The 14,517-nt window shown below is 36.3% G+C and overlaps 1 protein-coding gene across 9 annotated transcripts in view; it reads left to right on the forward strand.

The window, feature by feature from the left end:
* The first annotated feature begins 2,694 nt into the window (after nucleotides 1–2,694).
* STXBP5L (syntaxin binding protein 5 like) overlaps nucleotides 2,695–14,517 on the forward strand; it is a 397,145-nt gene continuing 385,322 nt past the window's right edge. For 5 of the 9 annotated variants that reach the window (XM_031959714.1, XM_031959715.1, XM_031959719.1 and 2 more), the window contains exons 1-2: nucleotides 2,695–2,755; nucleotides 3,900–4,097. In XM_031959714.1, coding sequence (XP_031815574.1) covers nucleotides 3,909–4,097 — 189 coding nt within the window. In that variant the 5' untranslated portion in view covers nucleotides 2,695–2,755; nucleotides 3,900–3,908. The other 4 variants (XM_031959721.1, XM_031959720.1, XM_031959722.1 and 1 more) reach the window with 2 other exon arrangements.

Here is a 14,517-nt window from a genome sequence, read left to right on the forward strand (position 1 = left end):
CCTGAAAAAAAAAGTAGAAAGTCATAGATTTTCTGAATATTGATAGCCTCATTGGAAGAAGTGTATAACTTCTTAAAGTGACTACTCATTTTCATCATTATTCGTTCATTATCTTTACCAGATTATAATGCCCAACTTCAGCTGGGATCCTTTGCACTCACATTTATTGGTAAAACTTTTGTTAATCTCTTGTGTCCAGCTTCTCCTTGTTACCAACAAAGTCAGATCACTGACCAGTTAGAACAAAGCTCTATGTAAATGCTAAATTAGAATAAAGAACAAAGACAAGTGTATCATCATCACAGTGAATGACTGGTGAGGCTCCAACACAACCTATTTTTTTTTTATTTAATAGCCTTTTATTTACAGGATATATGCATGGGTAACTTTACAGCATTAACAATTGCCAAACCTCTTGTTCCAATTTTTCACCTCTTACCCCCCTACCCCCTCCCCTAGATGGCAGGATGACCAGTAGATGTTAAATATATTAAAATATAAATTAGATACACAATAAGTATACATGACCAAAACGTTATTTTGCTGTACAAAAAGAATCAGACTCTGAAATATTGTACAATTAGCTTGTGAAGGAAATCAAAAATGCAGGTGTGCATAAATATAGGGATTGGGAATCAATGTAATGGTTTTTAGTCATCTCCCAGAGTTCTTTCTCTGGGCGTAGCTGGTTCAGTTCATTACTGCTCCATTGGAAATGATTTGGTTGATCTCGTTGCTGAGGATGGCCAGGTCCATCAGAACTGGTCATCATATAGTATTGTTGTTGAAGTATATAATGATCTCCTGGTCCTGCTCATTTCACTCAGCATCAGTTCGCAACACAACCTATTTAAAACACATTGTAGGCTCCAAAAAAATGAAATGGACAGAAGCAAAGACAATGACTGTCATATTGATTATGGACAGGTATGTCAAATAGACAAATAACTGAATCCATAATAAAATAGCAGGGAGAGATTGGGTTAAAATGGAATTACATGTTGCTTTCAATGAAAAAAATTGCTTTTGTCTTAAAACCTTTTTTCAATACCAGTAATCTCCTGATGCTTTTGTGAGTCATGGAACATTGCAGATGACCCAAAGGGAAGTCTAAAGATAAATGATAGGTATAAACAATCTGTAACCCAGGATACTTGCATGGTGTCATAACAGATACTGCCAGAAATATCAAGACTTCATGGAAGATGGATTCTCACGCATCAAGATAGTACAAATGTTACCTTGGTCTCCTTAAGATAGCAAAAGAAACATAGATGGGCTTCAATCACTTTGAATGGATCTTTAAAATAGGATTTACAACAACAAATGGATGGAAACTTCACAGGATGACAAGGTTTGAAAAGCTTGTGTTCCAATCCATTCCAGAAGAGGGATATTAGCTATCCAGTTAAAAATACACACACACACACACACCCCTATCACAGTAGGTAAGGACACAGAAGTAATTTCTTATGCATGATCCTGGGAACTTAATGCAAATTTTCTTCTTTTCTACTTTGTTTTACAGTGCCAAGATTTCATCACTTTATTATTAAATCCTAAGGAAAAAATTATTTTCTTTCCATTTTTCTCCTGCCTCATCTGTCCCCTCCCCTACTCGTTACTTTCCTAATTCTCTATCCTAGCTCCAGCGCTAGTATAACGAGTGATGTGATTTGAAAGTCTCGGAAGAAACATCTCAACCCCTCAATGTTTCCTTACTGCCGTATGACACAACATTTCACCTTTTAGGGACTAATTGAGTTAGCCATGGTATGGTTGGAATTGAAAAGATGGGTTTTAAGGTTGCCTCTGCCATTCGTTCGTTACGGGCACTTTGGGTGTGGTCAGAGCTGGCTCTGTAAGACCCTGGACGGGTCACTTTGTCTCCGTTTCCCCCTGGCGAAATGGAGATCCTACTAATAGCACCCACCTCTCAGGGTTGCTGGGGCATCCAATGAGGTCACACTTAGTAGGGCGAGCCTCAGTTTGCTCATCCGGAAACAGGACGTGATCGCCCTTAAAGCCCTTTCTCCTTCTGACGCTGTATCGTTCTCTTAACGAGCAACTATTTCTAGGAGGGGCAAGCCGTAAGGGATGCTTAATTGGATTCTTTCTTAATACACAGGGGTTCTTTTCAAGCGGAGCGAGGGGAAGAGGGCCGGAGGGACACCAGCAAGGGGGCAAAGGCAAAACGTTGATACGGTAGAACGGCACTGCCCAGGACGAGCCCCAGCGCTAAGCAACCGGCCAGCAGGGCTTCCTCACGGATCAGCACCGAGGAGCTAGGACTCAATCAAGCGCTAATTAAGCGCTCCCACTCTCAAGCATTCTATTGATCCACGCTTCCGTCCCTCAACAGGTAGCGCCAATTAAAAATCCTCACCGTTCTCTCCCGATAAACACAGGTTGGCGTGGCCGTCAATCAAAGACCTCATCCTATAGAAGCAGGCCGCCAAGCAATTTTCTGTGATATCTTCCCGCCCCATCTTTCCATTGGTTTTTCTTTTCCGCCATTCCCCAAAGCGCCTAGGAGCTGGGCAACTACGGTCTCTTTGGCCCAACAGATTATTTGCGATTGGGCCGAAGGCCGATCAGCTAGCCCCTTCCCCTCCTTTGGGCGATTTCCCGCCTCCCCGTCGCAATGGCGTCGGCGCCTCCTGGCTCGGAGCCGCGAGAGAGGGGCGGGGCGAGGGGCGGGGCTTACTTCGCCTCCCACGGCGGGGAGGGCGGAGCTGTGGCTGCTGCTGTTTCTGTTAGTACCTCGGAGAGCGGCCGGCGCAGGGAAGGAGGGGAGGGAGGGTCTGACAGACTGACCAGACCCCGAAGCAGCCGACGGAGGGGGGGGTATAGTCGGGACCGTACCGGACGCTCCCTACCCCCCTCCCTTTTTGGACACCCCTTCCCCCTTCCCCGGGACCCTCGGGCTAGGCAGCGTCGTCTGAGGAAGGTGCTTGCCGGGCTTGATCCGAGGGGTCGCTCCCGCTCCCCCTGCCTCCTCGCCGCCGCCTCCTACCCCCGGCCCCGCGGGGCTCGCAGCGCACCTGTCCGGGGGCAGAGGCGCGAGGCCCCTCTTCTCCCGGGAATGGGTGCGAGGCGGCGGCCCCCTGGGGACCCTCGAGGACCAGGAGCGGCGGCGGGAGAGGAGGGGGGGGGGGCTGCGGGCGCTGCCGAGGGCCCCGGGGAGTAGCCGCCGCTGCCGGGGCAGCGAGCGCTCCGCACGGCCGGCCAGCGGCTGCTGGAGCGGAGACGGGGGAGGCGGCAGCCCTGCCGGGGAGGGAGAGGGGGCTTGCTGCTGCTGCTGCTGCTGCTACTGGGAGGGCTGCAGTTTGGAGGTTCTTTCTCTCAGAGGGGATGGGTAAAGAGATGAAAGGGTGGTAGACGGGTGGGGGCGTGGAAACAATACACCCCCTCTCCTCCGCCCCCACATATACAATAATCTGCCCTGGAGCCTTAAAAAAGCAACCCGAGTCTTTTCTAGAGAGGCAGCAAGGACTCCCCTGCTCTGTTGGACTCTGATTTGATTGTATAATCCCGATGATATAATGCTAATGACGATGATGACACTGCCTTTTATTTTTACCTTGCCTCTTTTAAAAGCGCAGCTACTGCTCCGGGTAAAGCACTGGGGTGGTCAGATGTGAAAGGGTTTGCTACTGCTCTCGGGGAGTTTTACTTTGCTTTTGTTTTTGAGGCCATTTTCAAGATTGAAATTAGACGAAAATGAAGGCTTTGTATTTTTCAACCAGTTATGTCTCATGCTGACCAAAAATAGGGGGAGTGGGGGGGAGAGACACCAAATTGCTGTCTTGCTTAGGGAAAAGGAAGAGACTTTTTAGCCACATGTAATTGTGTTTTCACTTTATTCTCCCCTCCCCCTTCAAATTTTTGACAAGCAGTATCTAAAAATGAAGAAGTTTAATTTCCGCAAAGTTTTGGATGGTTTAACTGCCTCATCCCCTGGCAGTGGCAGCAGCAGTAGTGGTAACAGTGGCAGCGGGACTGGAGGTGGCTCCATCCAGCCTGGAGGGACTGCAGGGATTCTCAGAGAAGAGATACAGGAAACCCTAACTTCGGACTACTTCCAAATTTGCAAGGTAAGATTTTGCAGTCGGGTTCCACGTCTGTTTTTCTTTCTGTTCGGATTGTAAACAAACCAGAAGTATTCATTAGGGATTAGGAGCCTTTGAGATGCCAGCATGAAGAGAGTCTGGTGCAGAGCGGCACAGTGAATTAATGAGGATGTTTGAGGATATCTATATCAGCTTCGACTAAAGTAACAGTGGTAGTTTGTGAATAAGGAAAATCAGCAAACGGGAATAGCATTTTATAGATAACCTAGGAAAATATATTGGATATATTTTTTTAAAAAGAGGCAGTTAGGAATATTTAAATAAAGGTAGTAAACTGAGATTAAAAAAAATAATTCTACTAGTCCAATAGTCGCATTTATGTATGGAAACTTGAGAGCCTGCTTGTTTTTTTGATTTAATATTCTAAGTAAGTGATTACATCTGTTGAAATGCTGCCATTATTGATTTCATATTATCAGGATTGATACACTTAACTTACAGGTTCTATTAGTCATTTTAAAATTTTAATTTCTTTTTAAACGAATCATTTGTCTTCTAAAATAAGTGAGAATATGGCATCAACTCAGTGCTCAGTACTTATAAATACTATGCAAGGCAAAATGTTCTGGATTGGCAGGGAGGCAGTTTAGATAACAATGTTTTGGATTTGAACTTATAAGGAGGTTTTATAAGTAGCAAAAATAATCAGGGGAGGGGGTTCTACAGAGGAATTAGAGCAATAAATGTTACTGCTATATTAAAATTTTCCTAAACAAATTTATAATATGCTTTGTAGCAATCTTTGGAAAAAGGATAATCCAGGATTATTTTTTAAAAAACCTAATATAGATTCATATAAGTATTTAAATGAAAAGTCATTTTTTAAAGATATGTACCTATGATAAGTAATGTTTTAAAGTAAACATATATAGTTTCAATAATGAGATTTCAATTTTATGGTATTTTTAAGGAAAAAAGACCAACTTTTAAATAGAAACTATTAAATGTTAATATCACACAAGAGATTTTCAAAATTATTCATAGTAAATGAATGATATTATGAGCTTCAGGAACTATCCTACTCTCCAGTTCCCCAAAGTAATATAACAATGGAATTAAATGTCTACTTATTAAAACATCAAAATTTAACTTAAATTTATAATAACAAGTGCTTTCAGAATTAAGCAAATTTAAACAGGCTTAATTTCCTTTTCTTCCTATGGAATATGTATATTGTAATATTTTTGTAGTTAATATGAAAGTATAGACAGGCTATCAGAACAAGGAAGGAGCTAATAGTGGTTGTTGCCAACTATACTGAATGATATATTAAGGAATTCTTGAAGGCCAGATTTGTATTTCTGAGCAATTGACCAATGCTCATGATTTCTGTTATCTGAAATACTAGTTTCTCACAGCAGCTTTCAAAGTTTGAATGGAAGAAGGAAGAAAATAGACTTAAGCTTTTTCAAAAATTGTAGGAACCTGTTTGTATGGGAAGGATGGGTTATGCTAAAATGCATTCAGCGTGCTGGCATTTTAAAAAGTGGTAGAGAAAGCTTCAAATAAAAACCCAGAGAAAGGTGCTGCATTAAGAAGGCAAGAGGGGGGTGACAAAGTAATATGCTTGTCTGTTTGAACTTCTAACAAGTATCAGCAATGGTTTAAAAAAAAAAAAAAGAAGACTAAGGCAATCCTTTTATATTAGTGATAGTTTCAAATAAAATAAAGATTGAAAATATTTGACAGCAATTTATATATTAGTATCCCAGTTTGGTAGAATGAAGATAGCCCATAAAGTGTAGTACTGTCACATTAAAAACAAATTCTAGTGGAAATATTATAATACAAGAAGATGTAAGCATCCTATAAGGGTGATGTAAGAGGCTTAGTAGACAAAGAAAGTACTATAGAATATCCAGGTCAAGAACTTCCTTACTTAAATGATAAAAATGTGATGAGAGAGTTATAATAGCCTATCTGACCAAAAAATATGACTAAAAATGGAAATATTAAATAGGATTATAGATGTGATACTAGAAACAGTACTTGAGGCAAGTGATCTAAATTCCAGGTCTTACCTATTCTATGAGTAAATCATTGTCATTTAATTTTTCTTAATTTCACTTAACTGGGCTTTAGTTTTTTCATCTGTAAAATATTAGAATAGATAATAATCTAACATTTGCATGGCCTTGTAAGGGTTCCAAAAGACTTGGCTCACAACAACCCCAGTATAGGCACAAATAGTAAGAAGAAACTGAGATTCACAGAATTTAAGGGATCTACTTATAATCAGCCAGCTAGTGTCTGGGATTTGAACCTCCATATCTTATCTCCCAAGTTCAGGGCTCTTTCTACCACAACACTGTAAGGTCACTTCCAGTGTTAATATTCTATGATTTGATCAGATTAGGGAAGCTTTAAAATGAGGCCAGCTATTAATAAGGCAGACTTTAGTTAGCCTAATTCTTTACTTCCATCCTGCTTTATTTGGTAGAATAACAACTGAGAAGTTAAAAGGTTTTCCCCAAAGAGCAAATGATTGATCCCTACCACAGATAACTTTAGGGGTCACAAGAAGAGAAAATATGTTAGACCTATACCCAAGGAATGAAGAGGAACTAGAACAGGAAAGGTTTTTGATGAACCACAATATGCTATTGATTACAACACAATTCAATTCAGTATTGTGATGGAGAAGGCAAACCAAAGAAATTCATCATGCAGTTATTCACGTTAATAGTAATACTTTACATTGGTATAGTGCTTTGTCATTTTCAAAGTGCTCTTACCTATATTATTTCATTAAATCCTCATAACAATCCCGTTAGGTAGGTATGACAGCTGTTATTATTCCCACTTAAAAATGAGAAAACTGAAAGCTCAGACTTGATTCGCCCAAGGTCATGTGCCTAGTGGCTGGGAAAGGAGTAAAATTTAAAATTTCTATTCTCTGTTAACTATAATATACTATAATTCATAGAAATGGAGAATTAGAATATAATGTTGATATCATTTAATAAAATTAGAAATAATTTTAAAAGTATAAAATCTTTCTGAAGCCTGAAGCTTCTTTGACTGATATGTAAAGATTGTCAGATTTAGGACAAAGACAAGGAAGACCACAGGGTATGATAGGTTAGGCACAAACCACAAATTAATAAGGCCAAAACAATGTAAATGATACTTGGGAAGGGGCTCTAAAAGTAGTGATATGAAATCATTTTAATAATATGGAAAAGAAAGAAGCTAGCTAAACTATCATGATATCACTTGCTGATTGTGGTATATAAAAGTTCTATGGGGAATTAAGAAGAGAAATTGTAGATAGATTAAATTAATTCCTTTATTTCAGACCTTAGATTTTAGGAAGATTATTTCCAAATTATTTTTTGAAAAAAAAGTTCAGAGATATCAGATCAATAGTGGTACGTGTACAGGATGTTCTAGACATAATTGACAAACTGGACATAAATCATCAGAATCTGATGGCATCCTCCCAAAAGTTTTGAATAAACTGATGGGGTGAAATTGTAGAACTGTTAGCCAAAATTCATAAGCTGTTGTTGTTACAAATAGTCATTATGCCAAGGGACTGGTGCAAAGCCAGCATTATTCCTATCTATAACAAAGGCTCCATAGAGATCCAGCAAACTATAACAGACTGACATGTCTGATCTCTGCACCATAAGCAAGAATAGATTCCATAAGGATAAATACTTTACTTATTAGATTTCCTTGCAGAATTATATTAGCAGACAAGGGAGAATCAGTGATTCATACCTTATTTACTCTTTCAAAACATTTTTGCAATGTTCCATAGCAAAAGCTTTCTTCCCTTTTCTGAAAACTACTACACAATGGGTGAGACCGTGGGTTTGTCATAGATAGCCTTGTGGGCTGTTCCCTGTTGGCCCATCTGGGTCTATGATCAAAAAGGCTGGCAAAATGTAAGACATTCTTAAGAAGGGCTTTGGAAACAAAACAGAAATAATTATTCCCTTTCTGTCAGGAGAGAAGCTCTCCTTACTGAAGGCTTTATTCTAGGGAGCAATGAATTACTCTTCAAACTCTTGTATAAGGTACCAATTTGGAGTTAGGATTAGAAATTGTCAGAGCTATCCAAATTAAAATAAATTTTTTGAACCAGATACCAAACAAGTTCAGACGGGATGTTTGTTAGTTGTTAAATTTTTGGTCTATTTGCCTAACTAACTATAAGAACTTTGGTTCTTATTGGTAGTATTAGATCAGAAGAATAGTATTGGTAGATCAATGTTCTTAAATTACGAAGGCCAGTCTTTAACATGGTTTATACCAAATAATGTTGTATTTGTAGCTGGAAGAAGCCATGTAATTCTGATCAGTATATATTTTTAAAAGTTTTGTTTATTTATTTTATACTTGAATGCAAAATAGGAAAATTACAGAAAACTCCATTACCATGTACACAGCAGAATATAAGAGAGGATTCAAAATATAAACCAATAAATTTCCATTTCAAGAAAGCCTACATGGTAAATACTACACATTCAGAGCAGTCCATCTTTTCTTTGTTTCCTTGTAGGTTTTTTGTTCTTTGCTATGTACTTTTTACTTTATTCTTTTTTCCCTCTTCCCAGTCAGCAATTAAGCATGGATCTATATTTTTAAAATATGTATATATACATATATACACAGAGAGATATGTACATAATACACATATGCATAGATAGCTATAATCATATATATATATATATATACATTCACATGCATCTATGTAAGACTGTACCATACTCTTATTGTCCTCTGTTTCTCTGAAGGTGGATATCTTCTTTCATATGTTCAAGTATTTCCATATTTTTTAACTCCATCAAATCATCATTTCCTACACCACAGAAATATTCCAAACTGACCAGTACACTTTAAGAAAGATGCTTAAGATGGGGTTTGTCAGGAGAAGGACAGCTAATATGATCAAAGAAATAAAATTCTCTATCAAAAAGCTCCAAAGCAGAGAATATGTAAGTCTGAAATGGCCAGAGATGAGAGAGGAATTTAATTACATATAAAATCAATATCACTTAAAATAGTGTGTAGAAATTTTTATGAACTTTATTATTTCAAGAGTAGTATGGGCTAAAAAAAAATAAAGTCAAAGTAGGGATCAAATGGAAGCAATGACATTGCATTTAGAATTAGAAAACCAGGGCTTTACTCTAAACTCTGCTTCTTGTGTGGATTTGAATAAACTATTTCAGTCTCAGTTTCCTTACTGTAAAATAAGGGAGTTGGACTAGGTGATCTTTAGGTTAATTTCCATCTCTAAATTCTATGATCATAGATAAATTCATAGATTATTATTCCATTCTAAGGTATTAAGAAAATCTTTTTTTTTTAATTTTTTTTTTTTTTGGTATTAAGAAAATCTAAGGAAGTTTTAGATTGTGATCTTATAAATAGGGATTGTATTTAACCTCTCTTTGTATCACCAGTACTTAGCATAGTGCCTGGCACAAGGTAGGTGTTAAAGAAATATTTCTGACTGATTAATATTGTTAGACTTCTGTGGTTGACAATGGACAGCAATTATATTCTACTGCAAAAGGTCATTGGGTACCACTGTTAGGCAGATTTCTTGGTTTCATGGAATTCTGTTACAGTATGGAATTTCTTGGGTTCTTAGATAACATTATCTGTCATTTTTATTACCCTCAAAATGAGGCTGACTTAATCCTAATAAAATTTCAAATTCTGTCTGAATATAAACTATTTTCATTAGTGGTAAAGTCAAATTTTCATTTCTTGATTCTGTGGTTTCATATTTAAAGACCTCCTGTTGTCTCAGTTTGAAGATATAACTATCTGAAATTGCTGAATTAATTCTGCAATTTTATTTTCATATGGTTTGAGAGCACTGATTATAGTCTTGTAAAATCGTCCAGTTATTAGTATATTAGTAATACTAAGGAACTCTCTTCTTTAAAGGTTTCAAATAGCAGCACTGTTGTAAGCTTTAAAAGGAATACTTTGGATTTTTTCCAGAGAAAAAGAAAATGACACTGAAGTGTCAAAATCAAGTAGCTATTTGCAAAAATACTTTGGTAGTGGGAACTATATCTTCTTAATTCTTTAATATTCAAGAAACTAAATTTAAAATATAGGTAATTCTCATTACCTGTATTTTTTCATTATATTTTAAATAAAATGCTGAATTTATATCTACACAGGTGGAGCTAATGCACATTTGTATTGCTTTCTGCTAAATCAGCTGTACATTTTAGGAAACCAAAAATAGGAACCATCCTTAAAGAATTTACAGAAAACCAAAGAACATAAAATGCTCTTAAGTTTCAGCCAGTTAAATCATTGAGGATTATTTGTAGATATTTGGTACAACTGAGTAATTTGTTGAGATCTGAAGAATAGAGCAGCAAGATTTTTTTTAAAAAGTTTTTCTTTCAAAAGATATTATACTTATTAACTTTAAAATATGGTATTTTTTCCAAGTCATAATTTAGGTGTAAATTATTCTCACTCAACTCAGTTGAGTGAAAGCAAAATACATTTTTTGTTGTTGATATTGTTCTTCTCAGCAAAATTGCAAGTGACAGAGATTTACTTGTTAAGACTCTAGAGAAAAATGATTGTTTTTATTACACAGGCATACCAGTTTGTATTTTAAAAAAAAGAATACTAGACTGTCTAAGAGATGGAAAATGATTTTGGACTATACAGAAACAGAACGTTTTCTGGATTTAAAGCTACTAGGGACCTCTGAGATCTTCTAATTTAACACTCTCATTTTATAGATTAGAATTTGAGCTCAGGGATATTAAATGACTTGCCTATGTTAAGTGAAAGTGTTTAATGTTAATTAAATGTTAACTGATTTTATGGTGCATTTAAGAAAGACAACTTTTAATTTGCTTTTGGTAAGCCCTTTTTTGTGCTGTTAATTGATTATGTTGTAGAAATCTGACAAGTAATATGAAAATGTAATACCAAGACATGGCATCTTATATAGTTTGCTTGATCATTTTTGTTAATTTTAAAATCTCTACAATGTTCTTGTAAAAGGAAAATTATTTGGGATAGTCAGGATCATCTGGCTATTTTAACTGTAGAACAGAAAATGTAAATTTTTGGTGGGGTTCAAAAAAACTATGGCATTTTATTATATTACACAAAATATAAAGACTAAACCTTTTTATTTCTTTAGAGAACTCCCAAATGAGGAAAGTCTCTCTGTCAATGCATGTCTTCTGATCTCAGGGAATTACCTAGACCACTGAGAGGTTAAGTGACACACTCTTGGTCACATAGCCAATATATATATCAAAGGCAAACTCAGTTTTCCTGACTCTGAGACTTGTTCTTTATCCATTGTACAGTGCTCTCTTTCATACAAAATTTTTTCTCCTTTTAAGTCCTCTGACAGTTTGTAAAGAAATTCATCTGTTTCTAGGAATAGTTGTTTCTAGGAATGTTGCATTTAGAAAGATTTTAAATATAAATAACATTGTATACCTTTTTAAAAAAGCATTTTTTTCTTTATTCTTTCTATTCTTTCTAATTTATCCATTATTTCCATCTTTTCTAGACTTTTCTTCTTTGATTAGTGCCTTTAAAGTTATTTAGTCTTTAGTCTATATTCCTCATTAAAATAAAGCTTCTAGGGAATTCCCTCATCTAAATAGTTTCCATGTTATTTTTAATCTTATGGATTTTAACCCCTGACCCACCTATTCCTTTTTCTTTTTTTCTTTTGTGATTTGTCTTAGCAATATCAATTCCTGTAGGTGACAGAAAGCTGATTGTCCCATTGTAGGAGTTTTCCTATATCTTTGCTATTAATCATGGCTCTCCTCACGGTCATTTTCTTATCATTTACTATAATACCCCTTACTCTCTATGCTCACCCCTCTCCCTGCCCTTCAGTTCTTGTGGTTGTTAGTTCCCCCTTACCAAGAGAATGTAAGAACTCTTCTTCCTGTCAGATTACAGAAGTTGTTTTTCCTTTGCTCTTAATCCTTTACTTGATATGGGTATGTTACATATTCCCTTCTATCTTTTTCTGCTCTCTCCTTTTTTGAACTCTCATTATGTTATTCAATTGTACAAAAATATTGATTCACCTATAATCAGGATGGTATAAAGTTTAGTCCATGCTCTTTCAGGTTTGTTTCTTTAACATTTTCCATTTTCTCCTGCAAATAGAAATTATAGTAGAACAACTACTTAATAGTTTGGTTTTTCTGTTGTTATTTTGTTGCTGTTTTTATAGTCCTTGATTGCTAGATTTGCTTTTATAATATTTCTGTTGTGTAGAGAGTTTGAAAGGCAAATCATTTGTTCTGATCTCATTGTTGCTATTCTTCTTTTTTCTAGGAATGCTTCAAAATGCATATTTTAAATTTAACATCCATTGTTTGTTTATTAATGGTTTCAGCCTAAGTTTTTTCTTTTTTCTATTTCTTTTTGTGTTTTTATTAAAGTGTTATTTTCAAAGCATATGCATGAATTATTTTTCAGCAATGACCCTTACAAAACCTTGTATTCCAAATTTTCCCCTTTCCCCCTCACCCCTTTCCCTAGATGGCAAATAATCAAATATATGTTAAACATGTTAAAATATATGCTAATTCCAATATAGGCACATATATTTATACAATTATCTTGTTGCACAAGAAAAATCAGAACAAAAAGCGAAAAATTGAGAAAGAAAACAAAATGCAAGCAAACAACAAAAAGAGTGAAAATGCTATGTTGTAATGCACACCCAGTTCCCACAGTCCTCTCTCTGTATGTGGTTGGCTATCTTTTATCATAAGATCATTGGAACTGGCCTCCATCTTCTCATTGTTGGAAAGAATCACATCCATCAGAATTGATCACCATATAATATTCTTGTTGTAAGCTCAAATTTGCAGAATATGACACTGTTCTATCTTGAACTCCTTTGCCCTTCACAACAGGTTATTCCATTTTTTCCTATAGTTTCTCAAGGAGGCAGAATAGTTTTGTGTTATTCGATGTCCTTTCCTTTATATTTGAAGGTCTTTTGCTTGGTTGCTTGCAGAATTTTTTATTTATCATTGGAATTGTTAAATTTCATATAAGACTATATGTCTTAGAGTTTGTAGAATAGGTTTTTTTTCCTTTCCTGAAGGCAACTAGGTGATACAATGTTAGAGCATTGAGACTAGAGTCAGGAAGACTTGAGTTCAAATTCAGCCTCCTATACTTACTAGCTGTGTGACCCTGGAGAAGTCACTTAACTTCGGTTTACTTCAAATTTATAAATTGTTAAATGAGAATTAAAAACAGTACCTACATTGAAGAGTTATTGTGAGGATCAAGTGAGATAATATTTGTGAAGAACTTAGCATAGTACCTGGTACATAATAAGTACTATATAAATGCTTATTCCCTTTTCTTTCTCCTTTAAGGCAGTCTATAGAGGCTTATAATTGATACTTTGTTAAAAAGATGAGGTAGTTTTCTTATGGTTTTTCTTGCATTATGGCATTCATTTTGGGAGTATTATTTGGAGATATCTATAATGAGATATCTATAAGCATTAAATTGTTTCCATTCATCCTATTTTTGAGATAAATATGGAAATAAATATTGCTTGTATGAATATCATTTTTTGGGGGAAGCAAGAATTTGGGGTTAAGTGACTTGCCCAGGATCATATAGCTAATAAGCCAAATTTGAATTCAGGTCCTCTTGCCTCCAAAGCAGGTACTCTAACTATTGTGCCACCTGGCTGTCTCTAATCATCTTTCCTTTTAACATTATTGCTTTATGCTTCTCTTCTTCCAGATTATCCTTCATTACTATGTATTTCTATTTCCAATAAGTTATTTTTCTCTTTTCTTTCTTTGGTGATACACGCTTTTGTGCATTCAAATTTTTCTCTATAATCAATTGATTCTGCTGTACAGAACATAAATTCTGCTTTCATTATTCCTATTTTAAGTCATTCAGGAATGTCGTGCTGTGGTTCTACTTTCCAAGGAATTCAGAGGATTCTCTGCCTCATCAGGTATTGATACAATTTCCTTTGTGTACAATAACTACAATACAATGTGCTTATGTTCAAGGTTTTTAACTGAGTTTTCTTCCTCCTGAGATCTCTGGTAATTTCATATTTTTTTTCTCTATGTTCCCCAATTGCTAACTTTCTGACTTCTTCTTTGATGACAGTTTTCGGGGACTGGACTTCAAAGCCATCTTTTGCTTTCTTCCCTATTGGGCAATTCACATTTCCATCTCATTCTTCTCCCTAGCTGACTTCAGTAGGACTAGACTTGGCCCCAGCTGGATTCTAGACTCTTTTCTTTGGACCTAATTTAGTCACAACAAGTGACATCCTGCATCAGTTCTCTCTCTTCCTCAGTTCTGTGGTTAAGCTCTCTGTGTAGCAGAGTGATCCCACAATGCTATTTCCCAG

The sequence above is a fragment of the Sarcophilus harrisii genome, chromosome 3 (genome assembly GCF_902635505.1).
Source record: "Sarcophilus harrisii chromosome 3, mSarHar1.11, whole genome shotgun sequence".
Lineage (NCBI taxonomy): Eukaryota > Metazoa > Chordata > Mammalia > Dasyuromorphia > Dasyuridae > Sarcophilus > Sarcophilus harrisii.